Source organism: Vipera berus (genome assembly GCF_964194415.1).
Source record: "Vipera berus genome assembly, chromosome: 3".
NCBI lineage: Eukaryota > Metazoa > Chordata > Lepidosauria > Squamata > Viperidae > Vipera > Vipera berus.
The window spans coordinates 84,686,204-84,714,197 of NC_138204.1; the positions used below are offsets into that span (position 1 = coordinate 84,686,204).

Here is a 27,994-nt window from a genome sequence, read left to right on the forward strand (position 1 = left end):
AAAATGTGTGTGCATGCGCGCATGTACATGCGCGCATGTGCAGAACAGGGTTTGACTGAAGAGTGGAGCCAAGGCGAGATATGCACCTACCCTGGATATTTGAATTGATTGGTTGAACTTTTTTAGTCCCACTTTTTTTTTTTGGACTGCACATGGCAGAAGACTGGGAGCTGCAGGAGATGGCTGAAAGAGCCATGGGTTGCAGACCTGTGGTATAGGAGGTCCTCCTCCTTGAGCAGGGGGCTGGACTAGAAGACCTCCAAGGTCCCTTCCAGCTCTATTCCTATTCTATTTCTATTTCTATTCTATTCTAATTTCTATTCTATTTCTATTCTATCTCTATTCCATTCCATTCCATTCCATTCCATTCCATATTCTATTCTATTCTATTCTATTCTATTCTATTCTATTCTATTCTATTCTATTCTATTCTATTCTATTCTATTCTCCTAGAATGAAAAAAACAACAACAAAGGAAAACCAGATGATTTACTGTAGTTAAAATTATCACATTATCATTGTTTTCTTTATTTTGATTTTATTTGCACCCTGCCTTTATTATTCTTACAAATAACTCAAAGCAGTGACCATATTCAACATACCTTCCTCCTCCTATTTTTCCCATAACAACATCCATGTGACATAAGTTGGACTAAGAGAGAATGACTGGCCCAAGGTCACTTAGCTAGCTTTCATGATTGAAGTGGGACTTGTTTAAGCCTGGTGCCTTATCAACTGTATACTGAAGAACAAGGAGAATTTTATGAAATAGGAAACAACCTGAAAGTTCAGGGCTAGATACAGTCCCTAATTCTCTTCCAAAAGTTGCCATTTACATGTACATGTACTCTTAAATGCTCCCTTACTTGAAATGGCCTAATCTTGAAGGCAAGTTTAATAGTGCATTTAAACCAGTGATTTTCAATCCTGGCAACTTGTGTGGAATACGGCTCCCAGAATTACCCAGACAGCATCAATCCATGTATCTTAAAATTGCCAAATATGGAAGACACTGATTTAAAGCATGTATTTTCTTAAAGAACAGGGCAAAGCCTAGTTCATTTTTCCAGCTTTTAATAATTCAATTTCAGACACATTTCTATTCTGTTTCAATATATTTTTTTCCTGCTAATTTGCAGCTATTAAATGGTGTTTCATAAATTCTAGTACTTTTTGTTTTAAACTATACTTAAAATAGTGATGATACGAAACAAAGTACCGTAGTTCATATATAGAAATGCATGCCGAAGTCAAAAAAATAAAGATATAAAGGGTGGTCTCTATATAGGCAAACCTTCGTTTTTCAGAATTCCATGAAAATAATAGAAATGGAAGGATCAGGAGTAGAAACTGCTATTAATGATTCTACTGCACATTTAGAAAATAAAACTAATTTGAAGTTTTATAGGGGGGTTGTTTTTACTCATCCCACTCCTGAAACTATTGTTTGCTATGTCTATTTGACACGGTGAAGGATAAAGTACACCATACATAATTTGTAGCTTTATCTCGATGGTTTTTCCACTTAAGACATTAACTTTTGCTTGCACTCATCTTCTAAACAATAAATTTATTATGACTTTCTGACATACTTTCATAGGCAAACCAAGTAACATAAGATATTTTAAAGTAAACAAGTAAACTAATAACTATATAATTTTTAACAAACTCTATAAATTTTATTTTTTATAAACTATATAAATTTTACTTTTTGTCAACATTTCTGTTCTGTTACAACTACATTTGAAGCCCTGCAGTAGCATTGTGTTGTCCTTACAGTTGTGCTATAAATCTCATTCATACAATATGGATTATTGTCTAGTAATTAGTCACCTTCTGCTTTTATATCAACTTGACTGATGAAAAAAGTTGTGGAGAAATTGAAAGCTTGCACGTTCTTTTGGATGGTTATAAATTTGGTTGATGCCAGTGAAATTATAACTCAACTATGGATTTCTCTCTCCTACTCACACCTATATGGACCGATCTGAGAATTTTATTTTATATCAAACCTAGTAACTAAGGAAATCTTTTGTGAGTTCCACAGACAAATAATTAAAAAGTAAACATTTTAATACAAGGCATCACATTGGTTACATATATTACTTCTGAAACCTTAAGTAATTTGTACCTATACAACTATTTAACTGCAGCACATTGTCTTATATTTTATGATAAAATATTTTTAAAAAGTGATTGATATTGGTCTTCTCCAGCTGGATAGCTCCCAGATATGTTGGAATACATCTCCCATAATTCCCACTCTCCATGACTAAGGGCCATCCTGGCTGATGGATTACCAAAGGTGAAGTCCCAAAGATGCTTTTTCACAAGGCAACTGGACTTTCTTGTTGCCTCGTGTAAAAGCATCTTTGGGACAACTATGACCTGGATGACTGAGAATCTCCATAGAGAAAAGTGAAGTCCAATATATCCAAAGAAGCCAGTTGGAGAAGGCTAAACTATATCCCTTCATGTCCAGTCATGTTTCATAACGTCTGTTTTCATTGAGTTCAGCGCAGACTACATCAAGAGTTTTCCTGAATTGCCAGTTGGAGAGGCATATTTCTAAGATTAATACTGAATAACAACACTCAACAAACCTTAATCTGTTTCTCTTTCTTTTTGCGTACATCTTCCCATTCATTTACTATTCTTCCCCAGAGGATCCAGGAATCTTCTTCAAGATGGCTAAGATTGCTAGAAGCCGATGAGCTAGACACAAGTGAGGATCCACTGTTTCTTCTTGACCCATTTACCGATTTCAGTGATTTGCTGTCAGTCTCCAGCAATCTGGAGAAAAAACATAAAATGGGTTTCTCGACTGTCAAAATATTCAACAGGCTCCTCTTTTCATTCATACAAAATATTACTATAAGTCAAATTCTATTTTCTTGCAGAGATCTTATATTTTGCAGAATTTAACTATGTTAAAGAAACTGATTAAGAAACTGTGTTTCTTAAATCTCAACTATAAAGTTTTTTTTTAAATGAGGTTTTTTTGGACAACAAAAAAACAGAAAAATAAAAATACATACGGACTTCTCAGGCGTGTATTTATATACTACTAAAACTCTCCTGTTTGTAACCTTCAATTAGTTAAAACGGTGCATCATAGGGCAAACATTTCTGAATCAAAGTAGTGCAAATCTGCTAAGTTAAAAAAATGCATGCAAAACATTCATGTTACTCCTGAGTAATGGAAATTTCATGGCTCTTCACACCAGTTGTATTCACAAAGTTGTGACAGCTGCAGTTAGCTGCAGTTAGCTGCAGTCACATGATCATGATTTCCAGTGCCCGCTGCCAGCTTCTCACAACCAAAGTCAATGGGGAAGTTGCTCCTGCACCCATTGTTTTTTTGCCTGCCTGTGGTCATTCTGTTTCTCGGCGTAGGTAAGGAAATATCTCTGAACAGGTCATGGCTTGTCTTATTATATATATACATGCATGAGAAGCACGTACATATTATAATATGTATTATAAATTCTACACAGAAATTTCAATGAAATATGATTACATTTAATTGTAATCAACATCTAGATGTAATTTAGGTAAACAAGAATCACTTTGAAAAGCAAGATAGGTGGCATATAGATTTAATAAATAAGTAAAACAAAAAAACCCTTGTTCATAAATTGCAAGCAATTTCAGCTCTTCAATCTGAGTAATCTGTATCGGAACGATACTGATTATTCAGATTGAAGAGCTGAAGTTGTTTGCAATTTATGAACAAGCATATGATAAATTCTCTAGCAATAAGAATGACATGGAGAATCAATTTCCATTGTCCAATTATCAATTTCCATATAATAGGTAAATAGTTCAAAAGCATATGATCATACAAGTCGAGTTAACATATTATTTCTTCCCAGAAATATATTAACATATTCATAGCACTTAATAATTTTTTAAGTGCATTGCAAAAATATGTTTTAATGAGCTGCCCAGAATCCTCACTGCATTTCCAACAATATAGTGATTTATCTTTTCAAACAAGCATACATAATAATTCAATAAATCCAAAATATCATTTATGTCAAAAAAGCTATAGTCTAAGAACTACTGACATTTTTTTATTGAAGTTTTAGAATACATTTTAAAAACATAAACTCCCTCCCTCCCCCTCCCTCCCACTTACCCTCCCTCGCCCTCCCCCCCCCGACTTCCCAGAGCTGAATACAGGTTATTAACTTTTACAAACTTAAGCTAAAATATACTAACTAAAAAAAACACATTAAATTCTATCACACTTTAACTCCCCTTAAACATAACTAAATAACTGACTAATAATGAATACCTAATAATACATCATATAAAACTAATACTTATTCATATGCTAAATGAAACTTTTTAGTCCCATATTTATTCTGAATATACTCGATCCATCTTCTCCATTCCACATTCCATCTGTTCCTGGTGCTTTCCCCACCTTTAATTGCTAAAATAATTTCTTCAGCATTTATCACTTGATTCATCCCTTCCCTTTGCTCTTGTGTAAGAACAGGGATATTCACTTCTTGTAAATATCTATCTATATCTGTACCTTGAATCTTATCCCTAACATATAACTTAGAATAGAATTCAACAAAAGCCTTTTTAATAAGATTTTGCTGAAACACCTCTTTTCCCTTATATACTATTCTATCTATGTTACGTGACCTTTGTTTCTTCCTTAACAAATAAGCTAACCACCCACCCGGCTTATATGCATTACAAAAAGTATTATGTTTAACATACCGTAGGTTGGTTGCCACTTGATCTGCCATCAACATATTAAACTGACCTCTTAACAAAGTAATTGCTTCTTTGATCCTCTTATCAGATGGATTCAAAATTAGAGCCTTCTCTTTCCTCTTAATTTCCTCCTCTAACTCTTTTCGCTTATATTCCAATTTACGCCTATATTTATTATTCAAATATATTAACACTCCTCTTACTTGCATCCCAAACCATTTCAATAGAAGTACCCTTATACATATTTGTATTAAAAAATTCTTTCATCTGTTTTTTACATTCATCCACATTTTCTTGATATCTAAACAGATTTTCATTCAATCTCCAAGACCTCCTCTCTCCACTCTCTTTTTCCAATTCCAACCATACTGGACTATGATCTGATAAAGTTCTTGGACATATCTTAATCTTCTTGATCCTAGAAAAAAATCATTGGTAGTTAATACAAAGTCAATCCTGGAAAAGGATTGATGTCTATCAGAAAAAAAGGTAAAATCTTTTTCATCCAAATTTCTTTCTCTCCAAACATCTCTCAATTCCAAGTCATCTTTCATCTCAAAAAAAGATTTAGGCAATCTAGCATGATTTGGTATGCTTTTGAAAAGACCTTTTTTGTCTTTCTGTGTATCCAGGACACCATTCCAATCTCCCATCAAAATACACGATTTATAATCCCATTGAATTATTTTACTATGTAAAAGTTTATAAAATTCTCCTTGCTGTTGATTAGGAGCATATAATCCAACCAAAAGTATTTTCTTGCCTTCTATTAAAAGTTCAATTATAATATATCTTCCTTGTTTATCTGTTTCAATTAAATTAGCTGTTAAATTATTCTTCACATAAATGACTACTCCATTTTTCTTATCTGGAGCAGACGCACTAAACTGTATACCCAATCTAGAGTTTATCAGATATTTTTGATCAACTGCACGAATATGCGTTTCTTGTAAACAAATAACATCATTTTTAAATTGTTTCAAATACTGAAAAACTTTCTTTCTCTTGTGCGGGGAATTTAATCCATTAACATTCCAGGTTGGAAACTTTGTCGCCATCTTTTGCGACCTGAAGCTTTCGGAGCGCCTCTTGCAGAACCACCTGGACCTGCCTCTTCGGTCTCGCTCCTCCCACAGCTTCACTATAAGTAAATTCTTGAGATATGATTGCAGCTTTTTGTTGTTCTTGTTCTTGTCTCATTCGTCTAATTGCAGCCCTTGTCATTCTTTGTTCTTTAACCTCTTCTGTCGACGTCTGGGGCTGCTCAACTTCTACAATTAGCTGAGATTCTTTAACCATCTGCGAAGTAACTGCTTCATCAGTCTCCACTTGAGTCTGACGCTCTCCTTCTTCCTTCCTTTGAATTCTGGAGATGGCGGAGGACCTGCCTTCAATATGTTAGAATAAAAATCTCGTGCCTTCAAAACTGTATTAAGACGATATCTTAACTTTTTCTTTCAAAGTAAACCAGAGTTAAAGTTCAAATACTTGCTGTTTCAATATTCTCCTGCACAGCTCTGACTGCATCCAAGTAATCCAAAGTTAATTGTTGATTGCAGGGATGGTTGCAGCGTCCTGCTCCACTCCAAAGCCTTGAAGCAGAGGAGTCCCCGAGTCCGGAGCAAATTCAGGCTATGGGGGGGGGCTCTCACCCTTCAACCCCCAGAATTTAAACTCTGGGGGTTTAGGGGAACTCTACCCCTACCTGAACGCTCACCCTCCCCTCTTCTCCCGAGGAGAGGGTTTCCGAATCGCAAAACAGCTGATTGTCGCTGTTTTAGCGGTTCAAACGGAAACAACGGGGCTGACGGCTGAAACGGCCACCATCGACGGAGCCTTGCCACCCGGAAGCCCAGAACTACTGACATTTTTGATACTGATGTTAAAAGTGCTTTCCATACCTTTAGGAAAATTCACTTTTTAAAATCACTGCATCAAATTTATTCATAACAAATATTTCTAAAGAATAATTGTGGGCTCTTTTTATCAGAAAGGATTTGATGAGCACTTCCAATAATTCAGCTGTATCTAGAACTGACAGTACTGCTGGTCTAAACTAACCATCATTTGAAAAATTGCATTAGCGTAGAAAATGGTTAAAAAACTCATCACCCAACAATTGGTCTAATGTAAAAATCACAGCTTCTATTCAATTCGTCCACCTCACCCTTGAAAGCTAAGATAGGAAAAGACAAGATTGTTTCTTATTTTGAGCAGGAAGTGGCTTTGGGGTTTTTCAGGGGGCTAGAGTCCCAGATGAGAGGGGTTGCTTCAGGAAAGGCTGAAAGCAGAATTGTGTTGGGAACAGTGATATTTTATCTTTTTACATTACATGCTGAGTATGTATCCTCTTTTGTCAATTTATTAATAAAGTTTATTTTTGGGGGAAAAAATCCTAGAATTGCCTGATTGCTTTCTAGACCGACCTCAGCTTGGCTAAACTAAAGACTCCCAAAAGTTGTGTTTGGTTTCCCTTTTTGTAGCTGAGCCAGAACTAATGTGGGCGATTAGTTCCTCTTCAATCGTCAACTGGTTTTTCCATAGCGCTGATGTGGAACTGAGAAACTGGATTGTGACTAAGGGGTGGTGGCAGGGAAGGAAACCTACTTTTTTAGTATGTTTATCCCCACATATAGATTATCTCTACATGCTTCATTGTGCAGAGATGGGTTGGTTTGATCCTTGTGTACTTTATTACAATTCAGGTAGTTCTTGACTTACAACCATTTTTTAGTGATCATTTGAAGTTACAGCATCACTGAATATTGTAATGGTCACCCTTATGACCATTGCAGAATCCCCATGGTCATGCAATCAAAATTTGGACAGTTGGCAACTGGCATGTATTTATGACAGTTGCAGTGCCCCGAGGTCATGTGATCACCTTTTGCGATCTTCTGACGAGCAAAGTCAATGGGGAAGCCAAATTCACTTAAGAACCATATTACTAACTTAACAACTACAGTGATTCACTCAACAACTGTGGCAAGAAAGTGTTCTGTACCAGCCTACTACCGGCCCTGCAGATAAGGCAGGGACAACCCCTTTTACAAGAAGGCAAGAGGCTGGAACTAAGCCTGCCAAATTTATGAACACAAAAGCAAATAGAGCAAAACAAGACACGAACCATGAAACAGGAACTATTCAAACGGTTGCCTTCAGCAAACCAGCCGTCCCACGCATTCCCCTTTTAAACAGTTCAGGGCGTGGCTTCTCTCTGCCTCCTTCCGAGGTGCCCCATTGCCTTCCTCTGTTTACTCCTGATTGACTGCCTCCTGCGTCGGGCGTCCTTGAACAGGGCCAGCTGTGGGTCATCTTCATCCACGCTGTCAGGCTCACACAGCTGGGTCTGCGTCGTAACCAGATGGGAGGGGCCTGGCTGAGGGCTCTCATCAGCAAGCTCTCCAACCCCCTCAGCAACCTCTCCAACACCCCCCTCCTCCTCCTCTGAATCGTCCGACCCAAATGCCGCACCCACAGGCTGACCCTGAATCACAACAGAAAGGTCGTAAAATGGGGCAAAAGTCACTTAACTTCTGTCTGACGTAGCAATGGAAATTTTGGCCTCAGCTGTGGTCATGAGCCGAGGACCACCTGTATACTTTTTTACCATTTGTTCTGTTTAGTTGAAGGATCTTCTGGCCTGCACCAAGTTCATTTGATGAAGCTATCGGTGCAGGATGTGACAAAAAGGTTTTTTTTTCAGACAGCTTCTCATAGTGCCTAAGGCTGTTTTTGAAAGGAGAAAGAGTAAGAACTCCAAGGCCATTTAGCTGCCTTTTCATTCCTCAGAGAAGATCCTTTTGAAAATATTTTGGGATTGAAGAACCCGATAAAAATGTAAGGGAACAAATACTATTTTTAAAAAAAAAAATGTTTTCCAGATACGTATTTGTATATTCTACAAAAAACTATATAGTACCCTAGCAATGACATAATATTAGAGTTTGTTTTAAAAAGACCCTCTCTTCAGGAGAACTGTAATTCCCAGTCAGAAATTTTACTTTTGAGAGCCCGGGAAGAGTACAAAAGGAGCACGGGCACATCATACATTTCAATACCTTTCTCAAGAGATTACATGGACTATGGCTTGAAAATTTCAGCCTCTCTCCCCAGGCATCTGTCAGGAAAGTTGATCAGGAACACAAAGAATTAAACATCTCCCCTGCCATTTATCCCATCATGTTATTGTGTCTTCACCGCCGAATTTGACTCCCGTGCCCATTTTAAGAAAATAAGTTCATGAAATGAAGGCTCACTGACTGAGATGAGCGGCTACAGAAACTGAATAAATAAATAATCGTATTTATTTATTTATTTTTATTCCATTTATATCCCGCCCTTCTCCGAAGACTCAGGGCGGCTTACAAGCTTAGCAGTAGCCTTCATTCTATGTATATGCCTGCTTGTTAGGGCTTTCACACACACCCCAAGCGGCATTATTACAAAGTCAGCTTATTGCCCCCAACAATCTGTAAAAGTATGCGCACTTTTACAGGATTCATGAAAGAGCTTCTTGCGTATTCCTCCTCTCAAATTTAATAAGATACTATGCTGCCTTTGATTCTAATAATACAGGCGTGAAATTGCGATGAATTCACCTACTTAACAGAGCAGAATTGCAAGGCTCTATTCCAAGAAGCTCTGTACTTTACAAGCTTCACAACAAACAAGTCCAAATTCCAGACAAGCTTAGAAAATGCAGGATATATTCTAAAAGCAAACAATACTTTTTAGCTGTAATGCTATAAAACTGCAATGTAGAAAACACCTATACTGCAAAATCATTATTCTATCATGAAAATCTTACCTGAATATGTTCATAGCTTTTTAATTAACAAGACTGATTGTGCTTAATGCCATAAGCACAAAGTACTGTAAGTCATTTCATTTCCATTAATGATTTACCTTTTACAAATAAGATTAGTTGTTCACTGGGACTGAACCAAACTAACTTTGGTTGGGGGGGGGAAAGCTTAACCCATTCTTTAACTTGATATTTGTATAAAAAGTATTTTATATTACGTGTCCAGAGAAAACATCAGTATTTCTTCTTTTTCATTAGACATATTTCTGTAAACTCTTCTACATCTGCTCAGATCAAAAGATTCCCCCTTCCAACACATAAAGTAATATTTTTAGAACTCCACTCAGACATTTATCAAATCTAGGCTGGCAGTTCCTCAAGTTTGCAAGGAAAGGTGTTTTTACATTTATAAGTGACTACAGCAGCCAATTCATCCAACTTGTTAGAATATTCTTTTTGTCCCTGCGCTAAACAAGAGATGGTTGTTTTTTAAAAATAATCTTAAATCAATTTATAAAGTGTGTGCCACAATCTCAGAAATTTTCCAAAAAAACAACTTTATTATCCAAGTGTGAAAGTGGGTAAAACTCAAAACTTGCTGGGATGGGGAAAAAGTAGGCTGAAGGTGTGATACACGCTCATTTCTGAAAAAGAGACAGTGAAACCAACCAGCTGACAATGGTCTAAACAAGAACAACAAGAAAAGTATTTTAACGCAGGAATTGAGGACAACCTATAAAGAACTAATTCAAGCATAACAAGTCAGTTTACAGGATAGGAGACCGCCTACATTGCCTTTGCTGTCACTTATCATTAATTTATGGGCTAGATCAGATCTGGATATATAGACAGACAAGAAACAAGTCCCTTCTTGGTTATTTAACCACAGTAGCAATTCTTAATTATATGCTGGATGAAAGGAAGTTCGGATCATCACATAGAGATTTGTATATGAAACCGGGTTAATGGTCAAAACAGCATCATTTCTTCTAAAATTATTTTGGAAATAAAAATACATGCACCTTAAAAGCATGTTGCCAACACCCTATTAAGATATTGAAGAGTTATTATACTGAGCTGATTTGCTGGTTTAACAATTGTTTCCCTAAGAGCTTAGCCAGGGGCAGCAGAGTGTTGTTATATTCCTCATGATTCAGAAGATCTAGAGCAGGGGTGTCAAACTGACGGGCCATGGGCCGGATGCGTCACATGCAGGCCACACCCACCCCAATTCTGCAAAGGCAAAAAACGCCGCGATACGGCACGTGACGCAATCGAGTTTGACACCTGTGATCTAGAGTGCATAAAGAATTAAAACTTTATTGAATTATAACATTGTAGGAATGGCTAATATAGATATGCATTGTTTTTGTTTAGAGCAGGGGTGTCAAACTCAATTTCATTGAGGGCCGCATCAGCATTGCGGTTGCCCTCAAGGGGCCGGGTGGGTATGGCCTGAGTGGGCGTGGCTTACTGGGTGGGCGTGGCTAGTGTGTGTATAGCCTACTGGGTGGGCATGGCCAACTCTACATCATTCGCATCAAGGGTGCCTATGGGAGCCTGGGCAGGAGTGGGACAGATCTGAGGGTCTCTGGCAGGAGAAGGGTCTCTGGGCCAGGGCCAAGGCAGTGGGGGCCGTTCCCTCACTGTTTCCAGGATGGCTTTGCGGGCCACATGGAACCACTTCGTGGGCCGCATCCGGCCCCGGGGCCTTGTGTTTGACATGTCTGGTTTAGAGGTACAGAACTCCATACTTACAAACAGAATGAGGGTTCACATTTTTCACAAGACCTACCAATGTTAAGTTTTCCTCTCACATAAACTGCCTCCTTTTCCTTTACCTCTTTTTTACTTCCCCTGTCCACTGCATTTTTGCATGACTTTGGACCAGTCATTCTCTCAGACCAGCCCATCTCAGAAGGAGTTCTTGTGGAGAAAATGGAATGGCAAAGCACTGTGTATGATACCTTGAGCTCCTGTAGAAAAAAAATGTGATCTAAATCTAATAAATAAATAATATAAATTATGCTTCTGATATTTGAATTATTAGAGCCCTTCAAAAAAAAAATAATGAAAACATTTAATGATCAAACTATTTTATATAGACAATGTTTTTCAAAGGATATCGAGGAGATTATTCTTCCAGCAACAAAATATCCAAAAACTGGCCCTCTACAGACAGGCAAACAATAAATGATACTTTATATGAGATAATCAAAGTCAACAAAAGGTTCCCTCCAATGTAGGAACAGATCCTTTGAAAAATAACTGATTAGCTGAAAAGATATTTTGGTTCACTGTAATCATACTGTGAAGAATTTCACTGACCCGTAAGTAGTACTTAAAACAGCTTCTTCTCTAATTACTTCACGACACAGAATACTTAATTCAAGATTAAAAGAAACTACCCTTTTGTAATAATTATAATAACCCAATGCATTATTGTACCGGTTAGAAGCACCACTAGGTGGCACCATCTAGTAAAGCTTATCTGGGCTAAAAAGCTAAGCAGGGAAGGACAGTTGGAAAGTAAGATGGGAGATTTCAAGGAAACTTCCAAGGCTTAGTCTACACTGAAAAGACAAACATGCCAATATAAGGCAATGTAAAACCATTTCTATGCTGATGCCAAGAAAATTCCACAAAGTGTTCCTGAAGCCACTAGGAGAGGGAGTTTATCTACTTTACCTCTAAGATATAAGGTGATCTTCTCCATTCATTAAAGGAACATGCATTTAAGAGATTATTTAAATCAATCTTTATCAAACCTCGCAACTTTAAGATGTATGGACTTCAACTTCCGGAATTGTTCAAGAGGACTGCAAAAACTGATTATAAACAACAATGTAGCATAGTCACTGAAATAATTCACTGGGAAGAATTATCATGTGCCAGTAATGAAAAAATGGTAGGAACATATAGTTGAAAAAGTTGTTTTTTTTAATCCCATTTATATCCCGCCCTTCTCCGAAGACTCAGGGCGGCTTACAATCTAAAGCACAAATCAATGTGCTTAGCAATAGCCTTCATTCTATGTATATGCCTGCTTATTAGGGCTTTCGCACCCACCACAAGTGGCATTATTACAAAGTCAGCTTATTGCCCCCAAAAATCTGGGTCCTCATTTTACCTACCTCGGAAGGATGGAAGACTGAGTCAACCTCTAGCCTGGTGGGACTCGAACCTGCACTAATTGCAGGCAGCTGGTGTTACTTAAGGAGGCATTAGCCCACTGCTCCACCAAATGAGCAGGTTAAAATATTCTGGTATTTCAGAATATTGACTGATAACTCTTGGCTCGTAACACCAGATATAACTGTGGTGAAAAAGTGTGAGGCGTCCTTGGTGCTCTCTGAGCTTGCTTGTTTTCTTAACCTAACCAGGTAACATGGTCAGTGCTAGTAAGGAGTGCTGTTTGCTGTCAGTTTATATTCTGGTGTCTTGCCTGTCTGTGTGTGTGTGGGGGGGGCAGTCTTAGGGATTCTTTGGTTGGGCTGTTTACTAATGGCTCTGTGGCAGTTTCATGACTGAGGTATTGCTTACTTGATTGTTGGTCTGAAGTTGACCTTAAGAGCTAAACTGTGCTGATCCGAGTGCTGATTACTGGTGGAGAGATGCTGGAGTCTTCTCCCCTTTTGGGCCAGTAGCTGATTGTCCGTTTTGCACGGTCTATACATGTTGTTAATGTCTGTGCATAAAGTATGCATAACTGATGTGGCAGTAGCAGGGAGTAGTAAAACAGAAGTCAAAGAACTGGAGAAGATCACAAAGTATCAAGATCTGAAATTCAAAGTTGAAAGATTATGGCATAAACCAGCCCATGGTGGTCCCAGTGGTTATCTACACACTTGAAGGTCACACCATACAATCTTGGATAGCATTTAGAAAATCTCTGTGTTAAGAATATTTCCATCTGTCAGTTACAAAAGGCCACACTGCTTAGATACGCACATATACTATGTCAACATATTTCAACATCCTAGGTTCTTGGGAAAAACCTGATGCATATGAAGGCCAACACCAGTTAAAGAACTGGAACCTGTGACTTCACATTGTTGTGTATATAGTAACAATAATAATTTAACACCTTAAAACAGGGGAGTCAAACTTGCAACGTCACGTGATGTGTCACAACTTTTTTTCCATTGCCAGCAATGGGGTGGGGGCAGTTCTGGCATGACGCATCTGGCCCATGGGACGGCAGTTTGACACCCCTGCCTTAAAACAACATCTGTCTATCCCAGAACCTTGGGAAGGACTCAATAGGTGAATAAAAATGCCAAATCCAGTCTAAACATCTGGGTGACTATGCACCCAATCATAACAATTTAAACTTGTATACTGCTTTCAACAACTCTGGGTAGCGACTTACTAGAGAAATAATGACGGCTTTGGAAAAAAATATTCAAATTCCCTGGTATGTCTATACCGACAAAGATGTGAATCAGGTAACCAATAGTTTTCTCTTTGATACTAACATAATTTCCTATTGAAGAAGCAGGATAGAAATAATGCTTTTGAAATTTGATTTTAAAGATTATTGAGAAATCCATGGATGACCAAGAAAATAAACGAATGGATCATACAATTTACCAATCCAGATTTCTGACTTGAGAGACAAAAGACCAAATTCAATTATCATATTTTGGATACATTATGCAAAGACCCAGATTTCTTAAGAAATCTATAATTTTGAGAAAGAGAAGCAAAAACAAAAAAAGACTGCCAGCAGCAAAGTGGATGGGCTCAATTACAGGTGAAACTTGAAAAATTAGAATATTGCATTTATTTCAGTAATGCAACTTAAAAGGAGAAACTAGAATATGACATAGACTCATTACATGCAAAGCAAGATAGTTCAAGCCGTGATTTGTCATAATTGTGATGATTATGGCGTATAGCTCATGAAAACCCAAAATCCACAATCTCAGAAAATTAGAATATTACATGCAATCAATAAAACAAGGAGTGTACATAGAACAATATCGGACCTCTGAAAAGTATAAGCATGCATATGTACTCAGTACTTGGTTTGGGCCCCTTTTGCAGCAATTACTGCCTCAATGCGGCGTGGCATGGAAGCTATCAGCCTGTGGCACTGCTGAGGTGTTATGGAAGACCAGGATGCTTCAATAGTGGCCTTCAGCTCTTCTGCATTGTTCGGTCTCATGCCTCTCATCTTTCTCTTGGCAATGCCCCATAGATTCTCTATGGGGTTCAGGTCAGGCGCGTTTGCTGGCCAATCAAGCACAGTAATCCCATGGTCATTGAACCAGGTTTTGGTGCTTTTGGCAGTGTGGGCAGGTGCCAGGTCCTGCTGGAAAATGAAGTCAGCATCCCCATAAAGCTTGTCTGCGGAAGGAAGCATGAAGTGCTCCAAAATCTCCTGGTAGACGGGTGCGTTGACCCTGGACTTAATGAAGCACAGTGGACGAACACCAGCAGATGACATGGCTCCCCAAATCAACACAGACTGTAGAAACTTCACACTGGACTTTAAGCATCTTGCAGTGTGTGCCTCTCCATTCTTCCTCCAGACTCTGGGTCCTTGGTTTCCAAATGAGATGCAAAGGTTGCTCTCATCAGGAAAGAGGACTTTGGACCACTGAGCAACAGACCAGGTCTGTTTTTCTTTAGCCCAGGTAAGACGTTTCTGACGTTGTTTGTTGTTCAGGAGCGGCTTGACAAGAGGAATACGACATTTGAAGCCCATGTCCAGGATCCGTCTGTGTGTGGTGGCTCTTGATGCACTGACTCCAGCCTCAGTCCACTCCTTGTGAAAGTCCCCAACACTTTTGAATGGCCTTTTCCTGACAATCCTCTCCAGGCTGCGGTCATCCCTGCTGCTTGTGCACCTTTTTCTTCCACACTTTTCTCTTCCACATAACTTTCTATTAATGTGCTTTGATACAGCACTTTGGGAACATCCAACTTCTTTTGCAATTACCTTTTGAGGCTTTCCCTCCTTATGGAAGGTGTCAATGATGGTTTTCTGCACAACTGTCAGGTCAGCAGTCTTCCCCATGATTGTGATTCCTACTGAACCAGACTGAGAGACCATTTAAAGGCTCAGGAACCCTTTGCAGGTGTTATGGCTTAATTAGCTGATTAGAGTGGGACACTTTGAGCCTAGAATATTGCACCTTTTCACAATATTCTAATTTTCTGAGATTGTGGATTTGGGGTTTTCATGAGCTGTATGCCATATTCATCACAATTATGACAAATCACGGCTTGAACTATCTTGCTTTGCATGTAATGAGTCTATCTCATATATTAGTTTCCCCTTTTAAGTTGCATTACTGAAATAAATAAACTTTTGCACGATATTCTAATTTTTCGAGTTTCACCTGTATAGTAGTGGTTGGTCTACCACTGGAAGAACTGAAGCACCTAGTTAGGAATAAATCTCCTGTAGAAGATTTCTCTATGTGATCACTAAAGTTAATCAATCCTATTCCAAAAGCCTTATGAAGATTTTAAAATAAAAGTAAAAACGATTTAAAAGGAAAAAAGTGTTAGATTTTATGATCTTGAATACAGACACAATACAACAGCTCGGATTTCAACAAAGCATAAAGGCTTTTTTTAAAAAAAAAGCAACCAAAATAACGTACCTATCATATACTTACAGAAACATACGTGTCATATATAATTTACATTGTATTTACACATGTATCTTGTTGCTGGTCACCCTGAGCCACGTGTTGAGCAAGACCACTACACAGTTTGATTAAAGAAATAAAAAGTTTCGAAACTGAACCAGTGATGGTGGGACAAAGCAAATGAAACTTCTGACAGGATGAACATTGTTAGTTTATTTTATACTTTTGGAGCCTGCTGAAGCACTTTCTATAAATATCTAAAAGAAGCTTTATTTTAAAGAATACCAGATTAACATGTGATGCCTTTTCACTACAGTATAAATGTCGAAGCGATGATCCCTTACCTGTTTTGTTCTTCTAATTTAGCCAATAACTCTACCTCATCGGGACTCAGTTCTGCTGGCGACAATGGAGACACGGCTGGAGTGGAATGTGTGGTAGAGGAGGATGTAGTGTGTAATGAAACAGATGGACTTGCCACCTGGCTGGCCATTTGACTGACAGTGTTCTTCACCCATGAGAGAGTAGAACTGAATCTCCCTGCAACTTTGTCTGTCGCCACCTGGAAAAAAAAGGCGGGGGGGAAACATTGTCCTTAATACTCCTGCAAAAAGTCACGTAAGTGCAAGTTTTGATTATGCAACCAACGAATTATAAAAGAACAGAACTCTATAACGTACATATTATCCCCACAAATATCAAAGTATTATTTATTCCCTTAGTTTTTATGATGCTATTCTATGTGTCAAACAAGTAAAAGCACAAAAAGCTTTATAGAAAAGCTTGAAAGTTCTGGAAAGCAGCAGGTATGGCAATACATCACGGAGAAAAAAAAATCTATCTATGTTGGCTAATTATCCCCATTACCTGCCCACGTACTCCAAGGCACGTGTGCCTTTGCAGAGAAGTAGTCCTACCTCAGATTCAGAGTAAGTTCTCCTCATACTCTTCTGGAGGTATGTTACTAGAAAAGAACCAGCTTGTATCTATTTTCACAACTGAAACCTGACAAACATTCAACAATAGCCAGCAGGTTCTATTGCACCTGGTGGGGCTGAGCAAAGAAGAGTTATTAAGGCACAGCAAAGTGAAGAATAGGAGATACTACAGGTGAGCCTCAACTTATGACCACAACTGGTCCAAAACCTCTGTTGCTAAGGGAGACAACTGTTAAGTGAATTTTACCCCATTTCACGATTTTTATTGCCACAGCTGTTAAGCGAATCACTGCAGTTAAGCTAAGTTACATGGTTGTTAAGTGAATCTGGCTTCACATGATCCCAGGACCATCATAAATATGAACCAATTGCCAAATATCCAAATTTTGATCACATGACCATGGGGATGCCCCAACAATCGTAATTGTGAAAAACAGTCATTAAGTCAAGTTTTTTCAGTGCCACTGTCACTTTGAACACTCACTAAGTCGAGGATTACCTATATAACAGGCTATTAGTATGATGGAAGTCCAGGATAAGTGTTGGCACACTGAGCATTTGCATTCCACATTGCCGTAATTTATTTATTAAAGAGTTGACTTCTCTGAGCCTAAACACGGCAACTAGCTGATCCTGATAAGATCTGAAAACCCTAAGCGAGGTTCCTACTTGAAAAGGAAACAGCAAGGAATTCCATGGCTGCAGGTTAGACTGGAAAATCAGGAAAATATCCCAGAAGAAAACACCACTTTCACACTGCTGCCCAAACACTGACATTGATATCTCTAATATTATATCAGTGGTCAAGCTCAACTCACAGGAACATTTTACCTTTTTGTCTCTCACTTAAGACTAAAAATAATAAAAATGCCTGTAGAAGTAAATCATACCACATGAAAATCAACTTCCAAAGACAAGTTATTTTTTTTTTTTGAGATTATGATGGCAAGAAAAAGTACAGCAGTCCTTGATTAATGACCACTTGTATAGTGACTGTTCAAAGTTATGACAGCACTGAGCAAGGGGACTGACAACTGTTCCTCAAAGTTGCAACCCTCACACCATCCCTGTAATCATGGGAACGCAATTCAGGGACTTGGCAACCAGCTTGCAATTACAATGGTTGCAGCATCCCACAGTCAGATGATCACCCTTTACATGTTTATTGTTTTTATATTTTTTGCTGTACCCTGCCTAGTCACTTCTTGTGAGATGGACAACTATATAAATTTGGTGAGTGAATGAATGAATGAATGTGTTGCCTTCCCTGCTGACTTCTGACAAGCAGTGTCAATGGGGAAGCTGGCAAGAGATCATAAATGACAATCACATGATGTCACACTTAAAAACACAATCACCTTAGAGGGGAGATACGCAGCAAAAAAATTTTAATAAACAAACTAACTTTGTGGGGTAAGTTTAACAACTGGAATTGCTGAAACTGCTGTCATAAATCACTGCAGTCATGTGATCACATGACATCATGCTTTATGACTGTGTTGCTTAGTGCTGGAATTCCCAGTCCCAATTGCCTGAGGACTATCTGCATGGACTGTAATCCTTTCAGTCTCATTAGTGACCTTAACCAAAGTAATTCATAGTACAGACAGGATAAAGGCAAATTAAAAAGCAGAAATAAAAACAGAAAGCCCCACCCCCAATTCTCTTATCCTATAGCACCTCTATCTTTAAGCTCTGTAATAAAACCAAGAAATATGCAAGCAAGCAATTAAATGAAAAGCGAAAGAGAGCCCACAGACACTTGTGACCCATTTCTCACATTCAGAAAGAGAACAGTATCAACCCCAGAGTATCATGCTTGGTTGTGACTAAGTCCAAATAAATACTTAGTGAGATTCTTTGCTTTTATGAAAGAGAAATTTAACACTACCCTAAATTTCACAGCCATTACCCTAATCTGAAAAAAGTAAATATTTATAATTTTAGTGTGACAGAGCTGACGCCTTTTACAGAAATAGGGAAGTTGGCATCCTATCTTCTTAGCAAGTTTCCAGAGAACTTGAAAAACTTAAAATACATTTGAATGTTTGTAGAATAGTAGGCACTTGGAAAGATCAGCAATGGTCAGCAATTCTCTTTCTTGTGTATTACACCCCTACAATTTAGTCAGAGTTAAGAAACTGCACTGTCAAGGAAAATCTGGCCTTTCTAGCCTGCCTCAACTGCTGAGCACCAATATATCAAAATTTCAAGCCATAACATTATAGCAATTTATTTTGTTACCTATGTAAACTTAATTTAAGGACTAGACAGATTTAGGAGCAACCACAGTGGATTATTTATGGTAATTACCATAAAATATGATAATGGTTTCAAAAAACGGACACATAGATCTAGGTCTTCAATTATTTCACCATAACTCCCGTCTACTGTCAAGTTTGCACTCAATAAGTACAGCGTGTGTGTGTGTGTGTGTGTGTGTGTGTGTGTGTGTATGTGCGTGCTCTGTAAAAATACTGCCATTAAGATGTAAACAATTTTTACTGAACTTGTCCTAAAATTAGGTGAGATTCACTTGCTTAGCAACAGAAATTCGGTCCTCAATTGTGACCATGAGCTGAGGACTACATATAACAATCACACATTAAATGAGATCAATAGAAGATGTAGATCAAAAAGTGAGGACACATCAGATCTCCGAGGAGGCAGTTTAATTGAATGAATGAAAGGCAGAAAAAGGACGTCCTGCAGAAAAGTCACACAACGTCCAATGCGTAAAGGAACGCAACAAAATAATGTTAAAAAGGTGCTTCAAAGATTAGTAAGAAAATGCTTTCTGCAGATTCATTTCAGAGCATTTAGAAAGCCCTTCACAAGTCAGTAAAATATGCCCCCCTGTTGCTGGATGCCATTCTAAATATAATACAATCACAGAATGTAAAGGCGGGGGGGGGGGAGGAAGATAATTTTGGAGATCATTTAATCCAACTCCCTGCGCAGTGCAGAAATCTGCTACTGAAGCATTGTCCCTGCCACATAGTTATCTATAGTCTCTATTTGCAAACACCTTTAAAGAAAGAGTCCATCAACTCCCAGGATAGTTTCTACTATATTGAACAATTCTTACTTTAGCTGTTCAATAAAATGCTAAGGTAAAGTAAAGGAAAAGGTTCCCCCGCACATGCGTGCTAGTCGTTTCCGACTCTAGGGGCCGGTGCTCATCTCCGTTTCAAAGCCGAAGAGCCAGCGCTTGTCCGAGGACGTCTCCGTGGTCACGTGGCCGGCATGACTAGACGCCAAAGGCACAGGGAATGCTGTTACCTTCCCACCGTAGTGGTCCCTATTTTTCTACTTGCATTTTTACGTGCTTTCAAACTGCTAGGTTGGCAGAAGCTGGGATGAGTAACAGGCGCTCACTCTGCTATGCGGCACTTGGGATTCAACCCGCCAAACTGCCGACCTCCTGATCGACAAGCTCAGGGTCCTAACCCACTGAGCCACCACGTCCCTTCTTCAATAAAATGCTAGTTCTTTGTAATTTATAAACTGGAGAAATCTATCCTGCATTTACACAAACAATAAATCTACACAGCAGTTGCCTTTCAGGTATTTGAAGATTGCTATCGTTGGTCAAGCACAGAGCTGTATGCCAATACTAAAACTAATAAAAGATTGAAAAATGACACCCAAACGCAGACATATCCACAGCTTTTGATAGAGAAGATAACATAATAAGGCATCCTATGGAATGTGTCTTAGTGTAACTGCTCTACATAAAACTAATCCCACTCTGTTTCTATTCCTTGTGCATAATTAATATTTCTCAGCTGGGACAAGATACTACATCAAACTATTTGGAAAAACCTGAATGGGGAAAAAACACATAACCTCAAACAGAAACAGTATAATCTATATTTAGATAATGACCATACATCCTATAAAACTTGCTAATAGTTAACTTTACTGCAGTTTAATTTTTAAAACATATTTGCATACATATATACACCAAGATACTTTTATTCTGAAAGTCTGAGATCATATATTAATTAGAATGTCTAGAAAAGCAGACCTCAAAGAACAAACTTTTTTCCCCCTTCCTAGCATTTTCCTCATACGTAGGGTCTGTTTCTTTTCAGATCAATCAAGTATTGATCCATTTGGTTGCGACAAGAATTGATCAACTAGCTTGTTGCCTGAATTTGATATTGTCAGCTAACAGTGACAGACCCAAAGTTAACTAACCAGCTAAGGAAAATGATACTCGTCATAATTTTAAAAAATAAGCTAAAAATTTCAGAGTTTGACATTGGAAATTACATGGATACAAGATATTTTAAACAACTGAGTTCATTTGTAAAAGAAAGCATGTATTTCACGTTGTCCTAAAGGGACTGCCGTTATCTCCTTTAAATTTGACACCACATCTAAATGCCTCAGGACGCACCAGCATGCATTCTTGAGCCCCTAAGCCAGGGGTCTTCAAACTTGGCCCTTTTATGACTTGTGGACTTCAACTCCCAGAATTCCTCAGCCAGGCCTACTGGCTGAGGAACTCTGGGAGTTGAAGTCCACAAGTCATAAACCGGCCAAGTTTGAAGACCCCTGCCCTAAGCAATATACATGTATTTCACATGCATTTATATGATTTTATATTTTCTACATGCATGTAGATGTCTGTAGTTAGTGAGTGAGTGAAATGAGTTTTGTCCCATTTAAGTTAGTGAGTTAAGTGAGTTTTGGCCCGTTTTGGCCCATTTTATGACTTTTCTTGCCACATTTGTTAAGTGAATCTGGCTTCCCTATTGACTTGTCAGAAGGTCGCAAAAGAGATCACATGACCCCTAGACATAAATATGAACCAGTTGTCAAACACTGAAATGTAAATCATGTAACCATGGGGATGCTGCAGCAGTCATAAGTATGAAAAACGGCCATGTCACTTTGTTCAGTGCCACTGCAACTTTGAACAGTCACTAAACAAACTGTTGTAAATCGAGGACTATCTGTAATGAAGATTCCCTCAAGCCAAGCTAAACTCTTAATGACTTCATGGATGTATCTATGTAATTTTCCTCACAGCAGCACAGAAATTATTTTAATTAATTTCTAGATTTTTTTAATGCCAGTCTATCACCAGCCTTCAAATTTCCTGTCCACTCATTATAATCCCAGTCCAACCCTGTTTACTTTTTGAGATTAACCACTGTCAGCTAGGTACTGCAATCTACCTAGTTCCCAGGTTGTTAACTGTGTTTTATTTTACTGCTCTTGAAAATTAATCCCTTCACTTTCAAGGGAAATACTGAGGGTTAAATGGTAATTCAATTACTTCACTTTGTTAAATTCTTGTCCTAATATTAGAATCTTTACAAAGGTGACATTTTCATTTCATTCTATAAAAAAGTCTACTGTTTTGTATGTGACTGCCTAAAGCATATGGTAAAACATACATAAAAGTCAAAATGACAACCTAGTGAAATGACTTTTTCTTCCAAATATAAAAAAATAAGTTTAAAATATTAAAAAAGAAATATAAAACTATTTGCACAAATTTATAATTCATGTTCCTACTAATCTATGATTCAATGAGGTCTATTCTGCCATGTTCCTTCAATTGTCATTTGAAGCAAAATTTCTAATTGTAAAAACTTAATATAAACCTATTAAATATGTGCAGAAGACATGACAATTTAGTCTATAAGATATATACAGTATCGTATGTTTTATGTCAATGCCTGGATTTCACTTTCATGCACAGTTATTTCTAGGACCTTTTCTGCCCTGGCTTAAACACCAGAAATCAGAAGATATCTAAAAGCAAAACCAAAATTAAGTAAACCCTTAATTAAAATGACTATCTTTAAAAAAAACCTTATTTATTCTGCTCTGGCAAGGAAATAAACATTGATGCAGTAAAGCTGCATCTGTATGCAGAGAAATCCATGTTTCCATCTTACAATGTTTGTGTTTGTCTACATTTATTTTAGAAGATTTGTTTGAACATTTGTCTGCAGGCCTCTCTATCAAATCCATCAGAATTGCTTCAGAAAAACAATGACAAATGGGAATGCAAGACAGAAACAAGCCTTTTCTTAATCAAATTAACTTCTCCCCTTTCAACTCTACAGTATTAAGTTAAAACTGAAAAAGTAGATTAGCTGCAAATCTCCTAATACTATTAAGTCTATGAGGACCCAGATTGTTGGGGGCAATTAAGCTGACTTTGTAATAATGCCGCTGGGGGGGGGGGGGAAAGCCCTAATAAGCAGGCATATACATAGAATGAAGGCTATTGCTAAGCACATTGGTTTGTGCTTAAATTGTAAGCCGCCCTGAGTCTTCGGAGAAGGGCGGGATATAAATGGGATTAAAATAAAAAATAAAAATAAAATAAAATAAGTCTGTCTACCGCAGATCTAGGGATCTGTTACCTTAGTCAAAGTCACCTTTTCTTCCTCAGCGTTTCTTCACAATAGGCCTAAACAAAATAAAGCCACACGCTCTCCTCCTCCTCTTGGTACTTTATGGGGTTGGTGGTGTTCCAAGTACCCACAGTTTGAAGTTCTTTGCCCTCTTCTTTGGGAACAACACATTTTAACAAAAAACCAAACCATTCCCCTTAAGAGAGGAATGTGGTGACAAAATGCCCACATCACTATTCACTTTCCCCCAGGGGTTCAGAAGTATCAAGTGGAATCCATTTTCAACCATGGCTTAGTTTTCAGCTAGATTGATGAGGAATATAAAAAATGGGCAGAGCAGAGATGGAAGAAAGCATAAGAATAAATTCAAAAGAATTTCAAGCAGAAAAAAGGAACCAAAATTGAATTTCTAGAGCAGAAAAGAATGTGGATTTTAAAAATGGCACGGAGGGGGGGGACAAATAGGGATTGATAAAAAAAATCTATTTTGACTTGGAAAGCTTTAAAAAGTTCATGAATATTTTGTTGATACTGTGCAATTACTGTAATTAGGCCAAAATAATTTGAGCTGGCATATCTGCTTTTTTCAGTATAAAATGTACTCTAATTTCATTTATTTTGACAAGCTACCTATGTTTTTCTGAAGGTAATTTTCAGGAAGAAATTAATCCTTCCACAAGCAAACTAAACTTCCTGGAAAGCTGTCCTTGGATAACTTATATCATGCCAAGTATAAGAACAGCTGATTTGACTATTTTTTTCTTACAGAGAATATGTTTTTGCAGAAAGGAAGTTTAATCACTAATTTATCTTCTTTCTTATGCAACTTCAGTAACCCTCGTGATAAACAAAAAATCATTTTTTTCCAAACGGAATACTAACAGATGTAAGTTTGACATTTAAAACTATTTTTATAGAAAAGAACGCCTGGCTAAAACTAGAGACGTATAAATTCAAATTTATTTTCAAACTATAAGGTAAAGGTAAAGGTTCCCCCGCACATGCGTCCTAGTCATTTCCGACTCTAGGGGCCGGTGCTCATCTCCGTTTCAAAGCCGAAGAGCCAGCGCTTGTCCGAGGACGTCTCCGTGGTCATGTGGCCGGCATGACTAGACGCCAAAGGCGCACGGAATGCTGTTACCTTCCCACCGTAGTGGACCCTATTTTTCTAGTTGCATTTTTATGTGCTTTCGAACTGCTAGGTTGGCAGACGTTTCAAACTATGAACATTCACTAATGACTTTGGGGCAGCTATTGTCCATCAGTCTGACCTTCCAGGTTATTAAGAGAATAATGGTGAACAGGGAAATAATGTTTACACTGCCTTGAGCTTTTGGGGATAAAGTCAAAGAACAAATATAATTAACACTAATATTTGTAATGGCTTGTATTGAGGAGGAGGAGGATCTTTGCCTTAAAGCTGTCTCAATAAAATATTCAGAAATTTTATAAAGGACCACCTTAGTAAAGAAATTGGCATAAGTTACTATCTCTCAAATAGCAATTTGAATTTCAATTTAATACACATCATAGTCCAATGAAAGCAACAATTTTAGATCAGTACAAGATCTCTGTACAATTGTCTCTGAGACAATTCAAAATGAAATAAGTTGGTTAAATAATTCTTTTAGGCAAGATTTGAACGTATTTAACTGGCTTTTTTTAAACTATTCAGTTCATAGGCTATATATAAAGTTGGGTTGGTAACCTTCAGTACCGTGGATTTGTAAAAAGTAAAAAAAACAACAATAATTTACCAAGTTACAGATTTAGGATTTTTGCCCTTTCCCTTGTTAAAGAACTGGGATTCCAGTATCTTCTGTAATTATAACCATTCAGGGATGTCATATGATGGGTAGAAAGTCTATCCCAAACTATTTTCTCCCAATCTCCCAATGTTGGATTGAAAAAAGTTCAATTAATTTTTGAACTTAACTCAAATAGTTAAGATAGGATATGCAGAAGATATTTAAGAAAAAGATAAAGTTTTCTCCACAGTTATTTTTGCTGGGTATTACTACAGACTGTACTGTCATAGAAACTAAACTGATGCTGAATTTAATAACGGCAGCAAGACTTTTGGTAGCGCAATATTGGAAGAAGGAGGATTTGCTTACTATAGAAGAATGGACTTTAAAAGTATCGAACCTGGCAGAAATGGCAAAAATTTCAGCATATTTGAAGGATCATTCACAACAAAGATATATCTTGGACTGGAGAAGATGGATTGATTATATTCAGAATAAATAAGGGACTAAAAAGTTTCATTTACCATTTGAATAAGTATTAGATTTATAAGATTTATTATTTAGTTATTTTTTTTAAGGAGAGTTAAAGTGCGATAGGATTTAAAGTGTTATTATAGTTAGTTAACATATTATAGTTTAAGATTGTTAGGGTCAATACCCTGTATTATGCTCTGGGAAGTGGGGGGGGGGGAGGGAGGGGAAACTGGGAGGGGGTGGGGGAGGGATGGGTTTTATGTTTAAAATGTATTTGTAAAACTCTTTAATAAAAAAAGATAGGAGGAAGATGCCTGGATAAGTGCTGATACTGCTTTGATCAGGAGTTCAAGAAGAGTGAGCTGTGCTTTTTAACAAAAACATTGTGTTAAAAAATGTTTTTAATGCTGTTAAAAAAATTTTTTTAACACAACAGCTCACTCTCCTTGAACTCCTGATCAGAGCAAGTACCATCACTTATCCAGGCATCTTCCTCCTATCTTAACTATCTGTTCTAACGGAAAGAATTGAGAAATGATCTTATATAAGCTGCAGTCAAGCATGCTGTATGACATGCAGCACAGACAGAAGCATTAATCAAAAATCCTCCAACAGAAACCTTAGAAGTATGGACAGAAAGCTCCATGGGGTATCTGGGGAAATGGGGGGAAAAAAACCCACAAAAATGGGATGGGCCCCCTAAAGGAAATAATTTGTAAAAACAGTAAGATTAACAGAAACCATTCAGAGAGATGGGGATGGGGGCCATCAAAGGCTAAAGAGCCACTTCTTCCTGTGTACACACACACACACACACACACCACAGAGCAATTACAAAATGGACTGGTAGAATCTCGGAGGCACTCTTGCTCTACATCTCACGGGAAAAGCTGAACCTTGGCAGAAAGGATTTAAAAAAAAAACAACAAACTTTTTGACACTCAGACCACTGCAACTTCCTGAGAGTTTGGCCCCAGCGTTTCTCGGCGTTCCCCTTGGGAACAAAAGGGACGCGACCACAAGAGTAGAAAACTCCCAACACAGCCACCCAGTCCAAAAGGCATCCCCAGTCCCCTCCGCCACCACAGAGAGGAAATCCGGTGGGTAGTGGGGGTGAGAGAGAGGCAGAGGAGGGGGGAAATCACTCGGGAGCGTGACGACAGCATAGCCCTAGAGACCTATAGGCAGAACTTACCGGCAGAACTCTTCCAAAGATTTATATGCCACAATTCGTGCTCGGCCGACACTTCACGGACGCCCAGGCAAGAGTTTTTTCCAAGGCCACAAACAGGCCCCGAGAACGTGGCAGTCGGTCCGGAGAGAAGCGGAGAAGGGCCGGAGGTCTTTCCCTAGAAGAGGGTCCTCTGCGCGCCCCCGACCACCGCTGTAGGACGGAGACGGGCAGCGGGGCTCTCCCCCTCCTTCCTTCCCTGCTTGGCCAGAAAGGCTGGCTTGGAGTGGAAGATGCGGACGGAGAACAAACAGGCGACGCCGCCGACGCCGCACTCACCTTGGAAGCCTTTGCCGGGCAGGCGAAGCGTTGCCTGCATCGGGTTCCCCTGCAGCCCGGCCCGGAGCCGCCGCGGCTGCAGCTGCCTCTTGGTCAAGAGCTTCCCCGCCCGGACGGCGTCCCGCCTTTCGACTCTTCTTCTGCTTCCTTCCCCGCCCCCTCCCTTTCCTAGACCCCGCGAGCCGCTCGGCTCTCAAGAAACCGGGCCATGTCCCTTAGCGGGGAGAATGTTTGTGTGTATGTGTGTCTGTCTGTAAATCCGTCCGTGTGTGTGTGTGTGTGTGTGTGTGTGTGTGTGTGTGTGTCGCGCGCAGGCGCAATCCCGGTGCGCAGGCCCGTCTGCCGTCGGGAGGACCCCCCCTCAAATCTGCACCGAAGACCGCTGACAAAATAAAGCCTAATGATGAAGGGGGCTGCGGGGGGGGAGGGAGGGGGGGGCAAGAGAGAGACGCGGAGCCGCAGATAAGAGGCCTAAGGGAGAGGGCGCAAACTGGAGCGGGCGTGCCTGAATTGCACGTGTACTTCGCCAGATTGCATGCAGACGTCCTTAAGGGGCAGCCCCGTTGGAGACGGCGAGGCCGGCTTCCTTAATTAAGAAGCTTTTGCTTCTCGCGAGTTGCCGCGTGGCTCTTTGGGCTGCCTTAAAGAGCGCCGGCACCAACTAGATTAGAGAAGGTCAAAATAAGGAAAGAAGTCCGCTTTTATTTTTTATTTTTTTTGCTGAAGAGCTAATCCAAAGGCTTTGGGTTTCATTGAGGTTTAGAGCAGGGGTTTTCAAACTTGGCCCTTTTA

General features: G+C 38.8%; 1 protein-coding gene across 3 annotated transcripts in view; it reads right to left on the bottom strand.

Annotated features, from left to right (window-relative positions):
* EVI5 (ecotropic viral integration site 5) overlaps window positions 1-27,416 on the bottom strand; it is a 93,957-nt gene extending 66,541 nt beyond the window's left edge. For all 3 annotated transcript variants that reach the window (XM_081324340.1, XM_081324339.1, XM_081324338.1), the window contains exons 1-3: window positions 27,203-27,416; window positions 16,494-16,711; window positions 2,604-2,793 (exon numbers count right to left, since the gene is read on the bottom strand). In XM_081324340.1, coding sequence (XP_081180466.1) covers window positions 2,604-2,793; window positions 16,494-16,642 — 339 coding nt within the window. In that variant the 5' untranslated portion in view covers window positions 16,643-16,711; window positions 27,203-27,416. The remainder of the gene's footprint in view (window positions 1-2,603; window positions 2,794-16,493; window positions 16,712-27,202) is intronic.
* Window positions 27,417-27,994: the final 578 nt, after the last annotated feature.